Source organism: Stegodyphus dumicola, chromosome X1, assembly GCF_044657685.1.
Source record: "Stegodyphus dumicola isolate Sdum_Otavi_A_Nest chromosome X1, ASM4465768v1".
Taxonomy (NCBI): Eukaryota; Metazoa; Arthropoda; class Arachnida; order Araneae; family Eresidae; genus Stegodyphus; species Stegodyphus dumicola.
In genome coordinates this window covers 53818565-53845604 of record NC_140780.1, presented here as the reverse complement: position 1 = coordinate 53845604, position 27040 = coordinate 53818565, and the positions used below count along the sequence as shown (strand labels likewise).

The window sequence follows — 27040 nt, the reverse complement described above, 5'->3', positions numbered from 1 at the left end:
ACTGCCTGGTGCAATGGTGTCTTGAATATTACAACTGGACTGAACAAGAATAGACTTACATAATATTCTCAAATGAGTAGCTTCAGACTTTCATCTGAGATGCCAACTGATCTTGTGTGAGAGTTGTACTGCTTATCAAGAAAATACCCAGGAAAGAGACCAATATCCAATATGCAGCATCATGGTATGGGCTGGGATCAGGATCAATGACTGCACACAACTACATGTGCTTGCAATTGGGACAATGACTGGCCAACAACACACCGATGCAGATTTACTCCTCATGTTCCTCTTTTCTATGGTGCTTTTAATGATAAATTCGATATTTTTGAGTAGGGTATACACTATATATTCTACACTATTTGGAACATTTTCTGTACTTATTCCTGAGTGGCCTAAAAACACTTCCAAGACTGGTAAATTGTCTACTAACAACCATTCTTCAGAATCAGAATCGCACAAATACAAGATTAAAACTGAACTGACTGAAATTCTTGGTTGAAAAAAGTCTCTGGACATTGTATTAATTTATCAGCAGTAGAATCATCATTGGTAAGCTCGTTCTTTCAGGAATAATTTGATACAACATCTGGATACAATTCTTCACCACTTTCTATTCTATCATGGTTTAAAAATTATTAAGTTGTTAAAAAATAGCTTTCGTGACTATAAAAACCATCAATAATAATAATCCAATGATAATTCGTAGAAAACAAGTTTTGCCATCTCCTGCACTTTCATAACAATGTGCATAAAAAGTGGTTTAGTTTTTTTCTCATGTATTAATAACAATATGCACAAAACAAGTTTAGTTGTTCCATGCTTAACATGTGTTAAGGGCAAAAAGGGAATCAAATTTGGCTAGATTTCCATGTGTACTTACTTCAGCATCTGTAAATGGTTTTGCATGGACATGCATTGTTGCTATTTCAAGTGAATCCCTAAATCGCTCAGGCACTCGATACAGATTTGCTTGTTGATATGCCATACGTGCAAGTTTATAGGCTTTCATTGCACAACTCTGTTTTGCAGATGCATAAAATATCCGGCTAAGTTAGAATGTTAAGTGAAATTTTCAAAAAACGTAACATTAAAAATGTAGGTTACATAACACAAAAATTACTATTAGCATTTCAAGCACACAGGATGGCTGAAAAACGTGGTTTTATTTCTTTGAGTTCTGACGCAAGAAATGCATTTCAAAACACAAATTTATACAATAATAAAACACAGAATTTTATTAGAAGACTTTCCGCACTTGGGATGGAAGATTATGTAAGTACAAAAGCTAATGTTTTATATTGCATCCGTAGGACAAAGGTCCAATGACCAAATTGGTAAACTATGCTTTACTAGGAGGAACAAAAAAGCTCCTACACTTTTATCCTCATTTAAAAAAAAAAAAATTATCCTCATTTAAAACATATTTGAAATAAATATTTTCTCACGGTTGATTACAATTTTAATATTTTGTGTTGTTTTACCTAATATGGCATTTGTACTCACCAAAATGATTAATGAGTAATCATCATTTTACAGTTACTTCTTAGATTGTGGAAATTCTAGAGAAAATTTAACTGGCAAAAACATTCATTGGAAAGTGATTTCAATCAGTAAATTTGCTTGCTAACCACTCCATGAATATTGCATGCATAATTATGAAATGTTTTATGTTTAATAACTAATAATCAAATTAAGTAACCAATAACTGCAGCCTTTGCTGTATGGAATTCTTATTGAAAATTTGGAATTTTTATTTACACAGCCTTTTCACCAATGGTATCTAAACTGACTTCATAAAAGGTTTTTATTTATTTATTTATTTATTTTTGTTAAAAAAGATTGAAAGACCTTTTCTAGTAGAATAAATATTTAAAACAATATAACGCCTGTAGCACACACCATATAACACACACCTAATAGCAGCCTTTTTTATGCATGTGACACCATAAAATTCCATCTCAAAGACATTAAAGTGAAAAATCTATCAAAATCAAGTAAAATAACACACAGTGTTAATAATGCAAAATTTCTTTCCAAATATAATCAAATTATTCCCTAAACGCTATGCAAGTATAATACAGTACAAAGTCTGTAATCCGGACGTCCATTATCCGGAATGATCTATAATCCGGACCTCAAAGCCACAAACTTATGCATATGCATAAATCATTTACGCATGCGCGTTTGATGCGCATGTCCGCTACGCACGTGTGTAAAGCGTTTACACATGTGCACTTCCGATAGTGAAGAAAGTGACAGAGGAGTTATTGAAAACGAAAATATTTTGATTGACAAGTTAGTCGGTATTCTTGACACAGCAATTACAGGATTTGAATAGTGGAACTTTGTAACTGAATAAGAAATTATGTCTGTTTATAGAAGAAAGAATTAAAGAGAAAGCATTAGCACAAAAAACGAAGCAACTTAAAAAACTTACACTGAAAGAAATGTTCCATAAAGTAAACAAATAAATATTAAGCTTTTTTTTTTTTTTTTTTTTTGTAAATTTTGATACCCTTTAGATCATAATTGCTCTTTATTTCATAAATTACGGTTTCATACTTTTAATTGTATAATTTCTGCATGCCATCTTACCAGATTTAAATTGATGATCTACAATCCGAAAAAAAAACCCTAATCCGGAATCACCGAAGTCCCGACGAGTCCGGATTGCGGACTTTGTACTGTATCAGCAAATTAATAAGAAAATGGTTACTCTAAACAAGTCTCAACACTTTTAGTTGTATTTTATTACATAACTCTATTTAATTATTATGAATATCTGACGATAGCAATGATTACCAAAACTACATTTCTGAGCTAACTTTTAAAGTTATCTCTGAAGAGTTTCATAACTATTAACTGATATAGTATGGGTTCTAAGAACACAAGTATTATGTTTAAACCCATTGACCTTTCCATTTACCTTGGAAATATTTGTCCATAGCTCAGTATTACACTACTCAGCATGTTTTATCATAAACATTATATTTTTACAAACAAAACCTCAAACCAAAATTCTTGAGCCTTTTAAAAAGTAAACACATCAGTTTGTATCAAAATACTTAAAATAATTTCTTTTTGAATTATAAATTTTAATTTAAAAAATTGTTTTTTGGTTAAAATGAGAAGAAATGGTGTAAACTGTTTATGTAATTGCATTTATATCAGCTTACAAACCAAATATTTATTAAAATGTAGTTAAGCATCTATATTAAAAAAATACCTCCCAATAACATAAATATACACTGACTACCAATAAGTATTTGGACACCTGTGATAGAAAAGAAAACTAACTTTATTCAAAATCAATATTTGGTAGAGCCTCCACGAGAGGTAATTACAGTGTGGACCCTTCGGGGCATAATTTCCACAAGTCTTTGTATGACAGCTAGTGGTATTTTCTGCCACTCGGTTTGGAGAAGACATAGAAGTTCCTTCACCGATTTTGCACGGGTAGTGCACCCCTGAATTCGGCGATGCAACTCGTCCCAGAGGTTCTCGATAGGGTTCAGGTCTGGACTCTGCGCAGGCCAGTCCATTCGATGAACTCCATTGGTAACATACCAAGCCTTGGTTAACGTCGAAACATGACAACTGGCATTGTCGTCCTGAAAGTAACAGGGGTCCAACCCGTAAAACTGCCACAACGTAGGAAGCACATTGTCATCCAAAATAGTGCAGTAGGCATCGGAGTTGAGCTTACCATGAATGGGGACCAAGGGTCCCAACCCATACCAGGAGAAACACCCCCAGACTATAATTCTACCTCTGCCGAACTTGACTGTTGGCACAATGCATTCTGGCAGGAGACGTTCTCCAGGTAGATCCCAGACCCAGACCCTGCCATTCGAACGGTAAAGGGTGAAACTTGATTCGTCACTCCAAAGAACCCGTTTCCACTGATCTACGGTCGAATTTCGATGTACTTTGCACCACATTAACCGAGCAGCATGGTTGGACTTTTTGATCAAAGGCTTATGCGCAGCAGCACGACCATGAAAACCAAGCAGATGTGCTTCCTTACAGATGGTATTCATTGAAACAATACTCCCGGATGCCTGTTGAAACTCCTCGCGGATGAGGGCCATCGGTTGGGTGCGGTTCCGAATTTCTCTGGACAGCACTCGTCGGTCTCTATCTCTCAGTTTCGTTGGTCTGCCGACTCGGGGCACATTCCGACAATCACCGCTCACCTTCCACTTCTTAATCGCATAGGCCACTGTCGATTTTGGGTACTTCAGATCGCTAGATATGTCCCTTAAGGATCGGCCACATTTGTGATACCCGATAATTATACCTTTCTCGAAATCAGAGAGCTCTGAACTGCGAGGCATCTTGCATGCGACTAAAGCCGATGCTGTTTCCTACACGATATATACCGGCGGAGTCCGTGACATACCTTAGGACCGCAGATATCGTCATTTGCATAGGTGTCCAAATACTTATTGGTAGTCAGTGTATAAGTAAGGAAGGTAATTCTTTCAGTTTAAAAATTAGACTGTGAGTTTTCAGTGAATAAGCACGAATTAGGGTCCCCACAACCAGTTTTTACTATTTTTAGAATGATGTCTGTGTGTCTGCTTTGCATGGCTGAATGTGGCGATTTTTTCGTCCATGAAAACTCTTACATGAAACTTCTGAAAATTCCTATTTTCCAAATTTAAACTTTCAACGTTCATTATACAGAGTTGATCAGATTTGGGGTAACACTAATTAACTGGTAGTGGTACTTTACTTAAAACTTATAAAAGCCTGTTTACACTAGCAGGAGCTCAAGAAATGTCAACAAACTCGGTGGTTCCACTAAGAAGAGCACTTGATATTTTTACATCCTGCCAAATGCATATCCTTTACCTATATATATGTAATAATTCCAGGAAGCATAGAAGAGGAATTAGCTTGCAGTTGTCATGGCTGAGAGTGAAGACTTACCAATGAAGATAACAAAACATGAACTTGACTAATTTTCCAATCTTTATTTTTATGCATATAAAATCATCTCCATAGATATTTATCCAATAATAATGAAATCTGAGACATTTCTATGATTCAGTTATAATGAAATATGATAAATTGCCATGTACATTGATTCTTAAAATTAAGATGGAAGCATTTTAGGAAGAGAAGCAAAGCGAGGAGATATTAGCAAGATAGAAGCTAGCAGAATAATGATGTAATTAACTGCCAGAGGCATTTATAGACCAAATTTGATGTATAAGCACAGCTAATGTATGATGGGTTAGTTAGTAATATTACATAAGGTAGAAAAATCACAAATTTGGGAGAACAGATGAATTTAGGGAGAGAGCAGCAAATTTAGAATATTAATTTTGAGGTCACCAATTATTTTTTTAAAGCAGTTATCGTATTTTGTTATATTTTACATATAGGTAAAGATGGTTATGTTTTGTTTGAAAAATATGATGAGTTTTCAAGGAATACGCACAGCACATTTTTACTACACTAACGTGCAAAACTTGTGCAACAAATTCATTTTTCGACATAAAACCATGAAATGTTGAAAAAAATCTTTTACATTCATTACAACAAAAAGCCAACTCAGTAGAAAGGAAATGCATGTGCAAATATCAGCACCATAGACTATGTCAGGGCACATAAAACATGAGGAATCAGCATACAGTGCAAGGCAACTTAAAAAGTAGAAAGGAAGGTACATTTCCATCATGCTTCAAAAGTAAAGGTGAGACTGTAAATGCAGTAAGGCTACAAGAAAATATCAGAATGCCTTTAGACACGGTAGACTAATCGGCAAGATTGAGGAACAGCATAGTTTGTCTGTTACCCCAGAATTTAGAATTGATAAAAATGCTTCTTCACGAGCTCAAAAACACTTCCAAATGACAGGAGGTGCAGCTGTAAAAAAGGTTGGTGGCAATAAGGCAAGGAATACAATGATGACTGATAAATCCCTTAGCAGTTGAAAAGAGATCAAAACCAGACAGCAGGCAATACTGCTCAGCTCAACATTACACATGGCAACTGCATGACAGATGATCCAATTTACTGTCACCAGATGGCTTTATAAGAGACAGATGACTATTTGCCTGCCATCCTGAACACTGCATATCATTGACAGCAGCCCATCGGTGCTACCATTTACAGTAGCGTAGAGAACAAACAGACTGGACATGTCATCCATGAAGTCACATCCTCTTTACTGATGACAGTCATTTCAGTCTGGCAAACAATTCTCAACGCCAGTTATTATGCAAAGATGTAGGGATGTAGGGTACTTTTGTCTCCCTAACATCAGGGAAAGAGACTGCTAGGATGGTCCTGGCATGCTTGTATAGAGAGGCATTACGATGAACAGATGGAAGAGCTCTACATTTTTGACAGGGGTTCACTTACCGGAAATCGTTATTCTGATAAATTTATCCTTCCCCTACATGTGTTTTTTCTAGAGTGCCATTGGTCTCGGCTTTATTTTTATTGATGACAATGTATAGCTATACAGACTGATGCTGCAGAGGTGGAAAGTGAAGATATCCACAGAATGATTTGCTGACGAGCATGCTTCCCTGATTTAAGTCCCATTAAAAATGTGTGAGATGCCTGGTGGCACAATCTTACCCTTTGGAGAACACCAGACAACTGATGCAGATGATCCTTGAAGAATGGAAACTCTTACGCCAACTGTTAAATAACCCGGTGTTGAGTACTGACAGACAGTGCAACACAGCCACTGCAGTTAGGGAAGGTGATATCCTTTACCAATGCCATTCAGTTAATAAAGCCTTTTTTTATTCATTCCATAGTCTATGCATGCTATTCATTTTTTTTGGTACTATACTTTCATCATCCTTTAAGTACTACATTGTGTCTCTGTAGGATGATTTCATGTCTCCCTGTTGATTTTTTGCAGAACTGCAATCAGAAAAGTTGCTTAAGTTCTATACACTAGTGTATTTTTAGAACAATGTTTGCATGTCAATGTGCCTGTACCCGTGTGGTAAATTTTATCATCCATAATAACTTATATGAAACTTCCAAAATTTCTATTTTCCGTATTTAAGCTTTTTATATTCATATAAAAAGATGATGAAATTTGGGGAAAATTGGACAATTAAAAATGGTGCTTTACATGAAGCCTATAACAGTCTTTACCTGACAACCAGAAGTGATTCTGTACCTGAAGCCCATAACAGTTTTTAATGAAAAACTATAGTAACGTATAACCCAAAAAGCATTTTAATTTTAGTATATAAGATCAGTAGATTAGTATGTATCTATTGACCTATTGACCACTAGATAGGAGATTTATATGTATGGGAGATTAGTGCAAGATTTTAGTATAAATGGGGACAACATATTAAATTTTGGAAATTCATAAACCACAAGTGATATTTTTCTTGATGTTCTGAACAGACCTCTTTAACAAAGCATATTACCAGATATCGAAAAAAGTTTCAAGTTTGGATTTAAAATAGGTATGTGATTGATAATAACATACTACATTTATAAGGATTAAATATATTCTTGGACTTGGGCTTCGAATAAGCTCATTGTGAAGACAAGCTTTTGTTATGAAGCATTTAAATGTATTAGCCTCAATCCTCAATTTTGCATTTCACTTTGGTGTTGAATCACTTTTCAAATAAAATTATGCTGCCACCAAATAAGATTGTTACATATTATTTTTTAAAAATAATATAAAAAATATAAATAATACAAAAGATATAAAAAGAAATGTATGCCAACACTTAACTCTCTATTGGAAGTTCTAAAGACATGTTGCTAAATTTTGTGACTGTAAACTCACTATTGAATTTGAATCACTACACAACCAGAGAATATACTACGATCACTCATAAAATTTGAACTGCTTATGAACAAAAAGCTGTTTCTGACGGCATAGTTTCAAGGTAGTTTGGAAAGCATAAACATGGGAATTTGAGCCTCAATGATGATGCTTGCTCTGGAGGCAACTTTAAATGATGGAAACAATTCTGAAAATGAAAGCGATCTCCTTTCACTGAAAAAGTGTTCTCATTTGATTATACTGAGCAATGACAGCAAAGACAATAATTAAAATTGCATTAAATTAAAATAACATTTTTATTTTGTGTTGCACATATACGAGGGTTGGAACTTTAATAGTGGCAACTATTTATTTACAAGGAATACAAAAGTGATTCATGTCACCATGTTTTACAGTCCTTCAATATAGTCGCCAGCATTGTGTACAACCCGTTTCCAATGATGTGGAAGTCGCAGAATACCTGTAGCAGTGCCTGTTTTGTTGATAATTTGAATGGACCAGTCTACTGCTGCAAGAATCTCAGGAACAGTTTGGAAGCGAGTGCCACGAAGTGCTTCCTTCATCTTAGGAATTAAGTCATAGTCACAAGGGCTTAGATCTGGGGAGTATGGTGGATGGTAGAGCACTTCCCAGCCCCATCGCTTGAACAAATCAGTCACAGCTTGCGCTGCATGCGGCTGAGCATCGTCTTGCAAAATGAGAGGAGCCTTCTGCAGAAAGTGTCGCCATTTTTTTCTCAAAGCTAGTCGGAGATTGTGCTCCAAAAATAAGCAGTAATACTGCACAGTGACGGTCTGCTGTGGGGGAACGGCATGCATTAGGATGACACTATCACCAGTCATACACGAGAATCACCATAACTTTCACATTGCTGGGGTTCTGACGAAATTTCGAACGTCGTGGTGACCCGTGATGATGCCATTCAATTGATTGGCGTTTCAGTTCTGGCTGGTACAATCGGGCCCCAGTCTCATTCAGGGTAATGATACGGCGTAAAAAAGCATCTCCTTCGTGCTCATAGTGCTCCAGGTGGGTTCAGGCAGCATCATATTGTAGCCATTTCTGCATTTCCGTCAATTGATGTGGAACCCATCATGAAGCAATTTTCTCATGGACAGGCATTCCTTCAGAATGTGCAGCACAGACGTATGCGCTAATCCTGTTTGTCCGGCCAGCTGACAAACCATTTGGTGGTGATCACTGTCTATTAGAGCGGCAACAGCTTGCACATCTGCATCGCTGACACTCGGACGACCTGGCCACAGCATGTCTGCCACGTTTTGGCGTCCTTCATTGAATGCTTTCACCCATCTTGCTACGGTTCTGTAAGGCAATGCAGATTCCCTGCAAGCCTCTTGAAGCCCTTGATGACACTGTCGTGCTGTACGGCCTCTGGCACATTCAATTTTTATCCAACATCGTTGTTCTTGTTTTGAAAACATCCTGACAACACTTACTTTAGACCGCAAGCTAATACAAGGATTCGTTCTTCGCATCACTCCGCATGCGCGTGATGTAGGCAGGACAAGTCTTTTTGCTGAGAGGTAAGGTAGGTATGTAGTTTACGTGTGGTACACGCGATATTCTTTGGATTTGTAGCGTAGCGTTTTTTCAGCTGTGTTGCCACTATTAAAGTTCCAACCCTCATATTTATATTTTTCATAAAAATTAAAGTTATTTATGTAGCTTTAAAAAAAGACTTGGTTTTAGCAAGTTTTCAGAACATAACCCCGCTTTTTGTACTGATTCTGGGTTTTGTATAACACAGTTTCAACCAACACAGCATTTTTTAGGATGAAACCGTGTTATAGGATTTTCTAGGATCTACCGTGTTATAGGAGGGTTTAAATAAATATTACAATAGTTTCCTTATTGGTGCACACGATAGCACACATTAGTTAGATTTTAAATGTTATATTACATTTGTATTGCTAACGTTTCAATGGGTAACAGGTGAATGAATAATTTTCATAAAGGTATAATAATCATAGACTGCATAGATTTCATTTGTGACTATTATGACGTGCCAATTCTCGCTGAAAATAAAGCAGAAAATACAGTTTTCTACGGATAGAGTATTTGTAAGACATTGAGTGTTTATAAATGTACCATTCCTATGCAGTGACTTTAAAAGTTTTCAAATGCCTTTATTAAACTTGTTTTCCTGTCAACAAAGCTTTTGGCAACAAATCTTAATACTCCTAAACACTTGCAAAAGACTTCAAAACTGAGGAACATGTGTACCTTCAGTAGCAATACATGATAATGCAATAATTAACACTACCACCCCACTTCCTCTACACAGTTATGAAGATTGGTTCAAAATACACACAGAAGGAATGCTTTTCAGTTTAAATCTTTGTGCTCATTAACCACTAACCATTGGGTTCATTAACCACTTACAAGTTTCATTTTTCTGCCATATTGGTACCAAAAGTAAGCATACTTCTTTTACAAGCAATTTTGTATTCACATCCATTACATGAATTCAAATCAGCAGAAAAAACTGTTTCTAGCATTGAATTTATTAATTTAAGATAATTTTTAATTACAGCGAAAATATGGCATTTTTACTTAAAGTTGGCTTTTTTCTGAGGAAGGTGCAGAACTGGAAAGAGCACATTACAGGAGATATATATTGGGGGGGGGAGAATGTAATTTTTAAATACTTACATTTTTATTTCTTTTCAAAATTCAGGTATGACATATTTTAAGACATGGAGATAAGCAGAGACCAATATGACAATAGTGACAAAAATATTTGTTTCCTTTTCTGATATGTTTCTGCAACATTTCTTTTTGAAAAGCACACAAAGCCTAAACGGAAAGCAGTAAAACCTGTCCTTAAACTGATTTCACAATCCAGTCTTTCCTGGACTACTAGACATTTATTAGAAACACTGTAAAATTAAAAAAAAATGTGGAAACGCCTGGCAAATCAGAGGACTGGTGTAGGAAAATATACTGTCCAAGAGCAGTGTACAGGCGAATCAGGGAAGTCCCCTTTTGCAGCACCTAAATGGTACTCAGGCAAAACTGTTCAGTGGTTAACCAGCTTTTAAGAAAACCAGAAGATAAAGGTCAAGAAAACAAGCGGATTATGTTATGACACTGCTGATGTTACATAACGAATATGCTACAAAGCAAAACAAATTAACTTACTCCAGTTCTCTGGGTTCAGACGCCAAGGTGCCTAAATATAAACAAATACATCTCCCTCAAAAAAGCAAAATGCACTGATATTTCACTCTAATATTTCGTAGCACAAAATAATTACAAATTTACAAATGGAAGAAACAGAGTAGCATCATGTCCATGATTGTTTTCATTCTAAGTTTAGTTTTCAGATCATTTCAATTAGTCATTTTCTCAACCGATATTAAAATCCCATCAGTTTGTTATTCAAAATAAGTGGCTGCTATAGCAGACATCAAATGTGAATATGTTCCTGGGAAAACAGGCATAAGACTTGAATACTACCACATGTACTTTTTCACCACCCACTGATTCTTAAATGGTGCCCTGAATACTACTTAAAGCATCAATCATCCCCTTAGATCACTCCAACCTCAACTTTCAGAACCACTGCACCACTGCTCTAACATATTAGTATTTACAAATTCAAATGTATGGTATAGTCACCAAAATAACCATTCTAATTTAAGCAGTTGGTTTGCATATCTGTTACAAGAAAGTGATCCAAAGACATGCAAAATCATATAAAAATGAAGGAACTTTTTACCAAACAATACACCACATTAACTTAATTTTGCATGTTTAATGCAACTGATTGGTGCATATGACAATATTCCCATTAGTTGAATTATACATATGCAATTAATGAATAAATAATTATTAGGGTAATGCCAAATTGCTAACATAACATATTTTTAAGGCTGTCATTACGTCAATACGCCATGATGAAATTAAATTCATGTTCAAAAGGATACAATTTTGAAATACCAGGAAAGTCGATTTTGACTAACTCAAGCCATAAATATCGTGACATATTGAACAAAGTCTCAGTATGTTGCATAGTGAAAGGCTCTTCCTATGAAAAAAAGGGTTAGTAAATATTAGTCACAAAAAATCACAAAATAATATACTTATAGCTGGTATAAAAGCTAACAATTAGAAAAAAATATGGGCAAGTATTAACAATATACACATTTAATTTTCATAAGCCAATTATCTTTGATACCTACGAGGTAATTATAAATAAAGCTGTACACATAATATATTTCAGCAGCAAACTGCTGATCCCAAAATTTCTTAACTGCTGCTTTAATTTCCACTTCATCTGTTAAATCTAAGAATACCATGAAATAAATGAAAATGACATAGCAATTACAATTAAAACATTTAAGTTAGAATAAAACTTTATAATTAAATGTTAAAAGTATTTTCTAGATATACCTGCAGAAAACTTCAAAGTTTGCATAGAAAGTATCCAGTAATAATAACCAGCTTCACGGAATCGCTTTTCATTCACAGCAATTTTTGTAAGTTTGCCCAAAACATTTTCAGCTAAATCTTGTTGACCAGCAATACAAAAAGCTAAAAATTAAGGAAAATATTTAATAACTAATAATGTGATGCATTATTATGAAAACTTTTCTTACTGCTCAGGGTTTTCAGTACAACAATCTTTTAAAGAAATCCATGTCTTTCTGGAAAACTTCAGAATTGAATAATAAGTAACATTACAATTTTGTATAGTATAATGTAGAAATAATAATAATTCTCTTAATGCTGATTTTTTTATAATTATATTGAATATCATATATGAATATTATATAATTTGAAATACAGACTGATACAGAGAGCTATGAAATAAAAAAATTCCATAATTTCCCTTAAGAACATAACTAATTATTTAAATACTAATAAATTTTATAAAATATACATTGTCAATATTAATAAATAAAATATCAGTCAATATTAATCAATTTTATAAAATATACATTGAAATGTTCTGTACAGTATTAGTTTTGATAGCGATTAATACCTCTAGAAAGTCACACTGGTATTAGTTATTGTCAGTAGTTTTGTTCTCTGTGATTACTCATCTCCACAGAAGACCACAGTCATCTGGAAATCATGACTGGTCATCATAGGGAAGTTTCACTGTATACTTAGAACATACATCTGTCTACATATGGAGTATAACTAGAACTGATGAAATTTACTTTGTTTAATGTCCCTACTTATCTAATTTCATGATCATAAATGCGAGAAAATGAAATTAGCATTTATTTTATACACATATTTAAATATAAGAATTGTGCCTACCAGTGGCAAAGCTTTTCGCTGAATACTAGTAGTTTTAGTCCAGGATTAAAATCCCGGCGAACGAGCTTACTGCATGAGGGAGTTTGTTGTTTTTTCCATGTGCAAAATGTATATAAGCCAGTTTCCTTAAGAAAGTCCTCCTTTCCCTTAGGCAATCATAGCCCTCGAGTGCTTTGACATAATTAAATAATCCAAACCAAGCCACATATGAGAATTTCTCCCTAAAAAGAAAATTATTGTATGGTTTATGGAAGCCAGTTTCTCAATGTTCATTGCTCCAATCCCCTTTCTCACCATGCATCAGAATATGACATTTTGTAAATTTTATTTAATTATTTATTTAGTTATGTGATGCTAAAACTGATAGGTAGAACTGAAAACTTTAAGTGGAAAATTTGTAATAATACAAATTAAACCTAAGGTTTATTATATTTAATAAATATGCATTATTCATATGTTTATTAATGCATAAAATTATTATATATTTAACAAATACAAATAAGGAAATGCTTCTTTTGACTTTGAGAGACTGCATGATGCCTAAATTTAACTTCACGATTATTTTTGGGTCAAATAATTTTAACTACATTTTAGCAGTTCTTTGTCATGACCCCAACTTTTCTTTACATTTCAAGTATTAACAATCAGAAGTCAAACCATTCTCTTTTGAGAAAATGAAAGTTTCGCTTTTACCACTGACTCAAAATCTCTTAGGTAAACATAACACTTTAAGAGAGTTAAATATTTGTATAAATATAACATATAATTGAAAATTTAGGAAAACTACACATCTGTTTGGATCCTGTGGAAAAACTTGTATATTAAACTTCATAATCTGCCACACATATGCATTAATCTTTTCCGAGATTCAATATGCCTCAGGATAAACTGGTATTAAATTTAAAAGAACTAAACATCATAAAAGAAAATAAACAGGCCACAAAAATGACACCCCATCATCATACTCAATTAAAATATGGTTTACCACTTTGTAATCTACTTCCTTTCAAGAACACTCAGGCTACAGCTTCCACATCATGAATTACAGCCATACAAAAACAAGCAATAATATGAAAGTATAACTAATGTAACAAGTCATAAACTAACATCCATTCTTTGAAAATAGGTTATTTAAAGATAATTTATACATATCTGAATAGTCAGCAATACAACTCCCTTTCTCTCATAATTTTACATACATTCTGTTAAAGTACTAAATTTTTTTTATCAAAATTTTCCTGCAGTGTTAAATGCAAACAAAATTAAATCAGAAGTTGAAATTGTTGTATGACAACAAGAAACATGTAGAAAAGGATAGTGGGCTGATTAGACTAGATTAATTACAACAAAACTTACAAAAGATACTTTGTTAGACTGTGGACCAACGACTTAAAATTTCTGGAGTGTGTATAGTTGTTAAATCCTGTACCTCCACATCAAAATAATTAAAGTATGAGCAGAAAAGTTTAGAGATACAATGGATGTATAAGAGCAAATTAATTAAGAGGACTTCTTAAAGCAAAATGTCTTGCATTTACATCACACATAAAGAAAACTCAGGAGGTAGCCAGAATTTTCATCTACTTATAACCGAATTTATGCAGCCGGAAAGCTAAGATACAAATTTATAAGCTATGGGGCTGACCAATGATGAAGTGAAAAATATTACTGAACACTGACACTGAGAGCTCAACCAGAGCTACAACTACTGCAAAGAAATTAACTGCATGGCAGTTTTACAATTTTCTTTATGTGAAAAGTTAAGTGAACTGTTAAAAAGTTAAGTAATTAAGTTACTGCCAATTCCTTATGTGAAAAATGAGTTTCCTAAAAAGCACCCTGTATAAAGGTATTTCTTTCCCTAGGCAGAAAGCCACATGTGCTTTGCCATTATCAATTAAATAAACAAAGACAACCTGGGCTGAACTATCACTGCTTTGCAACTTCAGCTTTAAAAAAGATGTTCAAATCATATGAATTAAACTATATGCTTCAAGTAGGCTCTGCTAAAAAAAATTTTGCAACACTCACTTATTACACGAATGCTAAAACTGCTTGACTCAAAACTTAGTATTTGATTAGTAATAATTACAACAGTTTGTTTTTAACACAACTCCCATTTTAAAAATGTGCTGCTAGTAATATATTGTGATATTACAAGCAAGATGAAACAAGATCCCTAGATATCAGAAAAATTAACATATATTTAACTGGAAGTTAAATGCAATGGCATGATAGAAATAAATGATCTCATAATGTCAATGAGGTCTAAGGCACATGCTTTAAAAAGACTTATTTTTTATTAGGTGACTGGGTAATTGGAATATTCGTTTTTATTAGTAATAGAGTGGAAATTCTTTACAAATATACTGTTGAATAAATCTGTGTATAAGCAAATATATTTTTCATAAAAATAAATATTTTGTATTTTTAATTTTACCTTCAGTCACTTTATAATAAATTTCGGAGAAGAAAAACTGACGAACAGTAGAGGTTAAATTCAAGAATAATTCTTAAAAAAAAAAAAAAAAAAAACAGATCACTAACCAAATAAACACATATAATAATGAAAGTTTCATTATAGTAGACATTATTACCTTTCTGAGCTTCAACAAAACGATCATTCTCAGCTAACCAATTCCCATAAGGTACATAAACACTCTCCTTGTACATTGGATATTGCTTTGCAAGTTCAAATGCCTGAATTTGTAAAAAAAAAAAAAAAACACACACAAATAAATTTTTGACAGAAAATTTAATTCTGATAAAGAGAAGAACATGTGTTACTATATAACAATAAAGAAAAAGTACTTAACACAACAACAAATTATAAAATTCCTGCTTTAGCACAGTTTTATAAATTCATTCCTTTAAAATGTCAGCCTTAAACCGGAACTATTTCTCTACCCAAATTTAAATTAATTTAAATACTACAAAAAATTTTTAGCCTATAATATTTTTAAAAATCTAGAAATTGTAAATTAGAAAATTATGATATTGGCCCCTGTTGCATAAGTTTGGATGTATGATGTATTTACTGATAGGGCAAAAAAGAAATAAATCTAGCTGGTACAACAAACTTAGATAAGAGATCAGTGGGTTCAAATAAATGGAAATGATCATGTATTATTTTGCATAAACTAAAAATAATAAAAGCAGCATGGATTTTAAAAGTTACCAAAACAAATTTAAAATGATGAATGAAATTGTGCCTTATTACAGGTAAAGAGAGCTGAAGATTTTACTGTTCAATATGAACTGAAATAGGATATTTAGACAAACATTATTTAAAACGACAAATAGATTGAACATGTGACTGTAATAGACTCCCATAAATTCATATAATAAGCAAATAAAAATTATTCAAATAATGAAATTCAATAAATGGTAGGAAACTTTAAAATTTTATTACACATAAATGCATTAACACTGAGATATACATGAGCTAAATTAAAGCTCATGTATATCTCAGTGTTAATGAATTTATGTGTAATAATGAGCTAAATTAAATGTAATTTATTTTTTATTCTCCAAATACGAAAGGCTATCAGTGCAAAAAGTGACAGAAATGGCTTGAAATTTCATTAAATTTTCTACAGCTCCTTACACGCAATAAGAAAGTTTGCAAAAACATTCAGAAATACAATAATGTTCAGTGTAGCTTAACTATTAATCATATATATATCATATAACTATTAATCACTGGCTTCACTATTAATCATATATATAAAACTATTAATCATTGGCTTAACTATTAATCAGATGTGAATAGCAAAAAGGTGACCAGGCTTCCCAAATTAAAATGTTTTGTTGACAGCCTACCAGGTCATATCTAGTATTATAATACAGGCACAGAATATTTATACCAACAAATAGCAATAAATGAAACAAACTAGATGATAGGTTCTCAAGCAGGAGAATTCTCCCTAGGGGGTATTTCATAATTTTAGAGGAAAATGCAGTTACTCATTTATTTACCTGCTGAGTATTTAGTCTCAATTTATAAATATTAAAAAAAAAAAAAAAAAAAAAAAAACCACTTTTATTCAGGTACTACTATTTATATCACATTTTCTATACTTTTCTTGTTTAAGTCATGAAACACATTTAAAAATAATGTAAATTTAAATAAATGTATATATATTTTTCAAGTTTTAGAATGCAGGGGGGGGGGTGAATGATTGTCTAGCAATGGTGAAAGGGGTGCATGGAGCAGAAAAGGCTGAGAACCACTGGACTAAATCATATTTGCCTCAGCTTTATTTCAATTTTGATTACCAAAAGCCCTGGGAATGGTATCTGAGGCCTTGTTTACTTCTTCCCCATTACCAGCGTGAGAAATTTCAGATCGACAGATTTTTAAGTGCTTTCTTGCCACAAAGACAGTACACGGCCGTGGTTTCAGACTGGTAGTCATAAGCAATTTCATGCCACTCGCGAATATATTTCTTGTAAATGAATTAGCATTATTATGACAAAAATTTGAATAAAGATATCAGATTTTAATCATTTGGAGTCTAATTTTAGTTTACTTTCATTACCATTAAAAACAAACATTAACAACCTACAAAATCTACAAATGGAGCTAGTGTGAACAATTCGCTTTCCAGTTGAAAATGAATATTTCTAAAAATTACATGACCTATGAACACCTACAATTTGTTGTAAAGATAGTTTTTCATAATTTTCTTCAAGATTACAAACATTATCAAAATCGATATACCATCAGAAATAATGAAGTTTATAATTATTCACATACAAGTATGCATACCTTTTCTCTATCCACCAAAGAAAATTTAATAAATAAAAAAGTAAAAGTGGTCATTACATGTGCTCAAGCTTTATCTCACTAGGAAAGTTATAGCAATTTTTTTAGCTTTAAAGTTAAAAAAAGTTATTCAATGGTTTATTCAACATATTAAATTATTTGAAATAAATGTCAGTCTGAAAATGTAATAGTTAGCTGTCAATACGTTTGAATTATAAAGTGTAATCATCAGAAATTTCTTGTAGAGACCAACCTTAAAATTTCAAAGAAAAAAAAAAAAAAAAAAACTGGAATTTTTCTTCTTGCCTCATTATTATTACTGTTTATGTATGTTTGATAAGTATTATTTATGAAATAAAATTTAATAAAGGAAAGGAATTTTAGTAGAAATAATAAAGGAATTTTAAAAGAAAATTGTGTCACTTCAAAAAAAAAAAAAAAAAAAAAAGAACATTAGCTACTTTTATATCATATATTCAGCCCACATGCAATTTGAGTTTGAGACAACTGTTATAGAGTAAAACCTCCATATTTTGCTCAATACGTAAACCTCAGCCTTAGCAGTAAGGTAATCAGCCTACAACAATCACCAAACTGTTCAACAATGAAATAAGATAATGAAAAACTGTAGAATTAGTGGCATATGTTTATTTTGAGCACAACGAAATGTTATCTCAATTTTACACCAGGAATCAATTTAGAGACAGTATGGCTGCATTAAGCAATTGTGCATATTGGAAGAGATCCAGCAAATCATATTCTTGATTGAACGAGAATTCCAAGAATGACATTATCTTATTAAGCAAATAATTTTAATGTTTTTTTAATATTTTCTGTGAATGCTATTATGTAATTTGTCTGCCAATGTAGTACAACTGCTAACACATCATGGTGGGCTAACATTTAATAAGCGAAGAGATCCTTAAAATTTCATGTCAAGGAACATGAGGCATATGTTAGAAAAAAGGAGTCTTCTGTTGCTCAACATTGTTGGTCCGAAAACCACACTTTCAATTTTTCTGCTGCCAAAATTATTCAAAAAACATTTTCCATTGGAGAACTGGATTTTCTAGAGGCATTTCCCATTCATAAAAATCTTTCTGTTCTAGTTAATGATCCTAATTCCAATCCAAATTTGCCTTCGGCCTTTAAACAAATTACGTTTTAGTTCTGGTTTCACCAACAGATGGCGCCACTTGCTTATTCTTGTCCAGGCTTTCTTATCTTATCTAATCATTATTTCCTATCTTGTCCATTTGCGCTTTTGCAGCTGAGGATGGTGGTTCGGTAAAACCATCAAAACTAGTCCTGTGAAAATTTTGTAAATATAACGCTGATTTTTGTTGTTCGACTTCTGAATTAGTATTTATTCGGTGTGTTATTGTGTCTTAATTTAATATGCACATTTGAAAACATCTCGCAGATGGATGATGTCTAAATGTATGCACAAATATTATTTTACTACTGCCAAATTTCATTATACTCATTTCAATTCAGAGCCCTCAAATTTCATAAAGGAAGGAGCATGAATTTGAGCACGGTTGTGATAGAAGTTGATTTTCATCATTGAACTAGATCATCATGCATATTATTATTGCAAATATTATTATTATGTGTACTATCACAAGGCATACATTTCATAACAGCCACAGGGTGACATAGCTCTTGATTCATCTGTGACTCACACAATAAGTAACAGGTCCAAGCATCGCCCCATTAATGGTTTACGATCTAGAGAAATACTTATGTGTTAACTCACAGGAAAAAAATTCCAATGATGTTTAGCCACAGCAAAGACAAACTTTGAGCACTGGCAATGATGTTAAGCAAAGAAGTTCATTTTTACTCTGGACAAAACTAAATTACATGGATGGAAAGAAATGCATTTGAATGTTGAAATATCCAGCAGTTTGAAATGCCATAAGCTATGAATCTCAATCAGAGTTACTAAATCTAAGATTAACAACATTCGACATATTTCTGAGATATTTTTACTTAGACCTGTACTTCATTTAACTGTTTAATTTATCCTGCACACAAAAGTAGTCCGCATAAAGGCAGGAATGCTTATGTAAAGGCCATTCTAAGGGAAACTCGCATGCATTCATGTTATACATAGAGGAAAACCACAAAAACACCCACACAGCCCATCCATTCACTGGGATTTAAACTACCAGAGTTCAGCAGTCTTATCCATTTGGCGCCACAGGTGAGCTTTATCTGCTTCTACCTCACAAATGCAATTAATGGCAATAGATTATTAACCTGAGAAGCAGTAGCTGAAATTTATCACAATTTTAGAAAGTTCTTCAGAAGCAGTTGGCATCTACATAGTCCATCAATTTCTGCCAAATATCCAGCCATTAAGTATGTGGCTAATGCTCATCTGAAAAACTGAAGAAGGACATGTCCAATATGATAAATGAAATTGGAAGTAATTTCATTAAAAAAATATCAATGTAATTCATACCTCAAAGTGAAGCCTAATGGCCACTACCAAATAAATATATATGCAAAATGAACTCCTGATAATCAGCAAATATTCTATGTTGGATAACATATTATACTGAATAAAAGCAAACAATTCTAACAGCAAATGCTATTTGTGTTTCCTTTCAGCAAAATTACTCATTAGAATACAAATGTTTTTTGTGCATAATTTATATATCAGGAGCATTTATTAAAATTTATCCTACAATTCTCTAAACACTTCCAAATGGGTCTTAAAGTTTTTGGAATCTAATTACTTTTCCATGTTTATTTTGACTGAGTTTTAAGTTTTAAATGGAAACAAGACTTCAGTATTACACTATACATAATATTTTACTGAGAATTTAAATTACTACTAATTGTCTTAAACATTTCAAACTGCCGAAATGAAAATTAATATGATAACTCTGCTAAATATTTCATCCAGATTTCCTTCTCTAGTTGCTGTATTCCATGTCACCAAATTACACTGGCAAAAGAGCATAGCTCACTATTCTATCCAATTGTTTGAATAAAGCAAAACTTTATGTTGTAAAAAGGTAATTTTTTTCCTTTACTTTACTGCTGTAAACATATATCTTCAAATTCTTCCTGCCTGTACATTTTACCTCATAATATGCATGAATTGCTAAGATGAAGATTCAGAAATGCATTTTTGAAAATAAGGCCACAAGTTGAAAATGTAAATTGTCATTTGTTACTGGGTGGCATAATATGTTTATACTAGCATCTCCTCCATGTTTAAAAAATAGCCTTCTTCTTTTCAGCTTTCATACTATTTAATTTAATGAAACTCATCTCAGAAAGGTTGTAGTTCAGTCCGTGGTTCGAATCCTAGTGAACGAGCTGGTTGCATGGGTGTTTTCATGGTTTTCTCCATGTGCATATGATCCAGTCTCCCTGTGACCAAAGTTCACCTTTTTCATTAGACACGTGCTTAACTGATTATGGCAAAGCATACAAAGGCTAACTCACTTAGTAGAAATATTTTCTAATATATCTAACAGTTTCTAATAATTTCTATTGTGGAACATTTCCTAAAAGAAACATCTTGCATTCATGTTACAAATGAGCAAAACTATGAAATCCATTTGCCAAGAACAAACATGAGACAAATTAGTTCAGTGGTCTTATAAACTTGCTACTGAAGGCTTCCTTTTGCTCTAAAAATTAGCAGCATCTTTTTAATTGTCTTCTGCGTTATCAGTGTCCCCTAAGAATGAAACATTTTAGATTCTTTTAAGGTTATCTATTCTTGAGTCTTTTAAACTTTTGATCATGAATTAATGAGCCAAATGCTTGCTAACAGTAGTAGGAAAACATTATTTCCTTTTCTTAAATTGCTCAAGCTTTTGATCTTACAATTTGCAATGAAGTTTCAAAATGTGCAATAAATGATAAATGGTAAAAGTGTACAGACTGCAATATATACACATGGCAGAAATGAGAACAGTTAATTTTATTAAAACATGATTCATAAATGTAGGTTTCTATTTTCTATTTATCAGGATTTTGCTATTTTATTTATGTTATTAAAAAGGCAATATAACCAAAGTGTTTTAATATTTTTCCATTATTATATTTTTTGGTAATGGTTGATGAATTTGTGAAAATTTCTTTCAGTATTAAAAATTTTATAAGGTGCTCCAGATATTATACATAATTGAGAACTAGTTAACTGAGAAAAATATTATATCAAAATTTCCTTCTGAACAAATGTATTAAATTTAAATATGATTACTTTTAGAAATTCGTTTCTTAGCTTGTAAATATTAAAATAATTATTATAAATTTTACCTACAATCATACAACTAATTTAGGGTTATAGAATTTTGTAACTTTTGTTTTGCATTTCAAAGGGAACTTTTTATTTATTGACCTTCCCAGATAATTTTGCCAAAAGAAATATAAAAATCCTACTTATTCCTCTGCCTTTCATAATTTCAAGCTTTTAGTTTAAAAAGAAATGTGTGTGGGCCAAATAATATTTAAAATAATAGATGAAAACACATAAAATTAAATATACTAAGTTGTAATAACATTTATAGAAATGAAACTTAAAGACATGTATATAATTTGAGGCATTTACCTCCTTCCAGTTCTTAGCTTCAACATTCATTTCAACAAGAGATGGAATGTCACCAATTTTATGAAATATTTCAGCTGCTGCACCATATTCCTGCAGCCGTTTTAAATGGTTTCCAATGATAGAAATGGTTTTGTGCTCAATTATATCCACTTTTTTAGCAATAGATTTTAGCCTGCAGAGATATGTGTGCATATTACACAAATTATACATATTAAATACACACATAAAGTACATATATATAAAAACTTAGGTCTTATTTTTCTGTGTTTGGACAATAATATTTTTTACTGAAAAGTCAAGAAATATCAGCAGAATTTCAGTGCAGAAATTCTCTATATGGGTAGTAATAATAAACTTAATTATTAACAAAGTCAAAATTTTCACAATCCCATAGCTAAAACTTCAGTAGTTACTAAAAACGAAAACTATTCATTCTGTTCAAGTAATTAGTGACACTCATTCAAGGATGTAAACTGGCATATGATGTTTATTCAACACAAAGCATATGAAAAACTACAGAACAGTTCTTCATGCTTGATAAGTTTGCTGAGAAACAGACCTTAACTGGAAGTAACAAATACAAGGCGTATTCAGAAACTAAGTACTATTTTGAAAAGAAAAAAAAAAAATAAAATAAAATAAAATAAAATAAAAATATAGTAAAACAATTTTTCGAATCCAATTTTATTTTTACATGAAAATACATGTCTTAAACTATTTTTCAACATAGTTTCCGCCAATGATCAAACACTTGTCATAGCGGGTGACCAGTTTTTGTATACCATCGCAAAGAAACTTCCCGCCAGTTTCGATAACCACGACTCCACGGCATTTTTCCTGTCATCGTCAGATCCAAAGTGCTTGCCACCAAGCTCACGCTTCATGTGCAGGAACAAGTGATAGTCGGACGACGCCAAGTCCGGGCTGTACGGCGGGTGATCGAACTGCTCCCAATGAAACTGTCGAATTAACGATCGAGTGACACCAGCAGTATGGGGCCGAGCATTGTCATGGAGCAACACAATTCCTTTACTGAGCATTCCTCTTCGTTTGTTTTGAATGGCACGCCTTAGTTTTGTTAAAGTCTCACAATATCATGCCGCATTAATGGTTTCACCTCTGGGAAGAAATTCAGTAAGCAAAACGTCTTTCCTATCCCAGAAGACAGTGCACATGACTTTTTGTGATGACATCGTCACTTTGAACTTTTGTTTTTTCGGAGAATGAGTGTGTCTCCACTCTATCGATTGTTGTACGTTTGTTCGACCTGCATTAAACATTCTTACCCACTTTCTCACCATTTTATCACTTATCGTGTATTCACCGTAAACTTCTGTCACTTGACGATAAATTTCAGATGGTTTAACATTCCTCGTATTCAAAAATTTAATCATGGCATGAATCTCACAGTCAGTGGGAGAACTAATTGTCTTAAACATTTTGAATGTGCACAGCAAACTGAAAACACAACATAGAGCAACCAAAATGGCGACAATTGAAAGTCAGTAAACAAGAAAGACTAGTGCCCATGCATGAGACGCCTACCACAGCGCTGCGACTGCGCTAGAATGAAACGGTACTTAGTTTCCGAATACGCTACGTATAAACATAGCTTATAAAAACATTCTAAGTTCTCAGTATTTTAATAAACCTTCTCAAAAAAGGATTATTCTCTTTAATATTATTACCTTATAATTCCACACATAACAAGTATTCAATAATATCTAACTCTCAGTAAGGTATAATACTTCACAAATGATAAAACATAATGAAATGATGCATCATGCTTTGGCAGTAATAAAGGGCAAGTGTTATAATTTGATTTTTGAGGGTTTGTTAAATGTCCCTCAGTAACATCTGTTAATATTAGAAACTTCAAATAATGATGAGTTTTTGATAAATAAAAGCATAACATCAACAAATATTTATGAATGCCTGATAGCCTATGGTGATACAGCACTTTTATATGCCACCATCAAAAGGCAGACTGCTTCAATGAGACAGGTGAAAGATGATGATCTAAGACGAAGCTGCAGCATGGATGCGACCACTGAAGAAATTTGAGCCTAAGTTTCAAGCAATATGTGATGGAAAATTGATAAAAGGCAGGTTTTAGAATGCTACAAATAAGGTACCAATGGCAGGTAAGTGGATAAAATCATGTATGGAAAGATGGGAGATGTTGAAGCTCTGCATCAAGCAGTTACAAATCATAATGACAGAAATGAAGAAACATTGTACTGTGCATTCTCAACAACTGCTTCCTATAGCAAATAAAATAATTTATTCATGACTAGTAAAAGATGAAACATGGCTTTATACTGGGTTGCGGAAACTAAATTAGACAGTGTCTTGTGGAGTCACAGACGTTTATCTTCACTACACAATTTCCAAACCCAGAAATCTGCCAGGATACTATTTCTTGCATTTAAGAGGGATTACGACATATTGATTATATGCCATCCAATAACAGGTGTTTATAGTCCATACCTGTTAATTCCAATCCAACAATCCATAAATGTAAAATACCAAAGCAAACTCAGCAGAAAAGTGTTGCATTTGCAAAATAATGCTCCAGTACTCAAATCTCAGACTTCCCAGACTACTATGCAGCAATAAAGATAGCTGAAAACTGTTCATTTCATTCAAGGAATTAATTTTAAAACGTTTGGCAACAGCAATGGCTGGTTTAATGCCCTGCAAATGTTAAAATTTATATGATATAGCTGAAAATCTCCATATGACAGGTATAAGTGGTTGAAAATCTGCATGTAATAGATAAGATCAGGTCTTACAGACACATAAAACACTTTCCGTGTGTGTGTGTGTGAAAGCTTTCCAAATATAGAATCGTTCATCCACAGAAATAATTAATAATTTCATTTTACTATAAAACATGCTCAACATTTTCATTGAGAATGGAAAGAGTGCTGATATAAATGTTTCTCAGTTAAGCAAAAAAAAAAAAAAAAAGCCTTCAGGTAAAATGCACAGCTTGGGATTTTGGAACACACACTACACCATCTAAACATTAATTATGCAGGTTAAGTAACAGAGTAAAAGTTATTCAAAATCACTTCAATTTCACACATATTGGTTAAATATACGCTTATGTTTTGAACTCTGTCAACGGAACATCTAATGAATGACTTGCAGTGAAGAACAGAAGCTGCCTGTGTGGGAGAAAGCCCACTCAGAGGAATTCAGAAGAATGAATGTACTTTATATGTATAAAGTGATTAGCTGCAGACAGTTTTAAGATATCGGGGAGATGTTCACCATCACCAAGCAATGGCTGTTGATAAGCCACGAATTTAAGAAAAGATCACAATCTTACATAACCAGGGGAAAATGACTGATGATTGCTAGAGAGTTCCTTCAGATAGTCACAGAAGTTTGTTATCCACCTGGAGTTTAGATCCAGTAATTTTCATTCATTAGCATCAAAAGGATGCATCAAAGAGTGCAGCAAAAGCGATTTAGATGACTACATTTTATTCAATGATTACTACTTGCACAGCACTTCATAAAAGTACCAAAAGCACACACACAAAAGATTCATGCGTGTGAAATAAATGAGCTGCCATTAGACAACAGCTTTTGCACACTAAAAGGTACAATGTCACTGCTAACATTCAAAGATCATACAGAAGCTGGTTGATCCTGCCAGAAGTATTATGTCTCAAAGATTAAGCCATGTATGTTTAAGTATATTCTATATTAAGGTGAACCCGCAATTGGCCCAATAAATCCTTTACAGTTCCTTGCATTGTACCTTACTGTACTTGATAACTGTAGCCATTCTAGATTAGTGTATGCAGCAGAGTTCTGACATTTAGGGATGAGTCTATGCAGAATGAGATGAGATGCATATGCCTCTTAGCTTCTGTCTCTTACCGTCATGCACAGAACCACAATAAATCCCACCATATATTATAGTACAGTTCAGTTTGTAAGCAACTCATTTAAAATCAATTTTGGGAGAATAAGGTATATACCGTTTCCTTCCAGTTTTAGGTAAAGAAATTACTCTATTGATGATCTGGATAAAATGGACAAATCTATGCTACAGATATTTGCAGTAATGAAAGATTTTGTATTAGTCTTAAAGCTCCCGTAAATCACCTAAATAATGAGCAACTTATTTTTAAAACACCTAATTGCTAAAAAAGCACCAGAATTTATGTATTGACAACTTCTTTAAAAGTGGAAATGTCTGCCACACAAAGTGATTACTTTCCAGACTTCAGCTCTGTTAAAATGTAAGAGATGTCATGGAATGGTGGATAGTTGTTCACAAGCATTTTGCTAGGTTCGGTTAGATAGTTCATTATGGTACTCAAGCTTGATGTGTCTCAAGAAGACATGCACTTATATTAAATATGAGGAATACCATGTAGCTAATCTGCGAGTTTGAACTACCATTGTTTAGTGGCATTTATGATTTTAGCTGATCTTCTTGTGATAGAACTGTCTAAGAGCTCCGAGTTATGCAGATGGAAGAATGTGGGATATTTCTTCAAGAACTAATTAACACTATTGTAAACATCTTGAACAGTTAGTGTAAGAACTGCATAATTCAAGGAGGAAAACCATATGCTACACTGAAGTT

The 27040-nt window shown here is 33.0% G+C and overlaps 1 protein-coding gene across 3 annotated transcripts in view; it reads right to left on the bottom strand.

The window, feature by feature from the left end:
- Positions 1–27040, bottom strand: part of Oseg1 (intraflagellar transport protein Oseg1) — a 142774-nt gene that overhangs the window by 34678 nt on the left and 81056 nt on the right. For all 3 annotated transcript variants that reach the window (XR_004757012.2, XM_035351497.2, XM_085808392.1), the window contains exons 18-23: positions 22429–22600; positions 15679–15781; positions 12206–12346; positions 11995–12098; positions 11740–11840; positions 884–1049 (exon numbers count right to left, since the gene is read on the bottom strand). Coding sequence is in view for 2 of the 3 variants with exons in the window: in XM_035351497.2 (XP_035207388.1) it covers positions 884–1049; positions 11740–11840; positions 11995–12098; positions 12206–12346; positions 15679–15781; positions 22429–22600 (787 nt within the window). In the remaining variant the exon portion in view is untranslated. The remainder of the gene's footprint in view (positions 1–883; positions 1050–11739; positions 11841–11994; positions 12099–12205; positions 12347–15678; positions 15782–22428; positions 22601–27040) is intronic.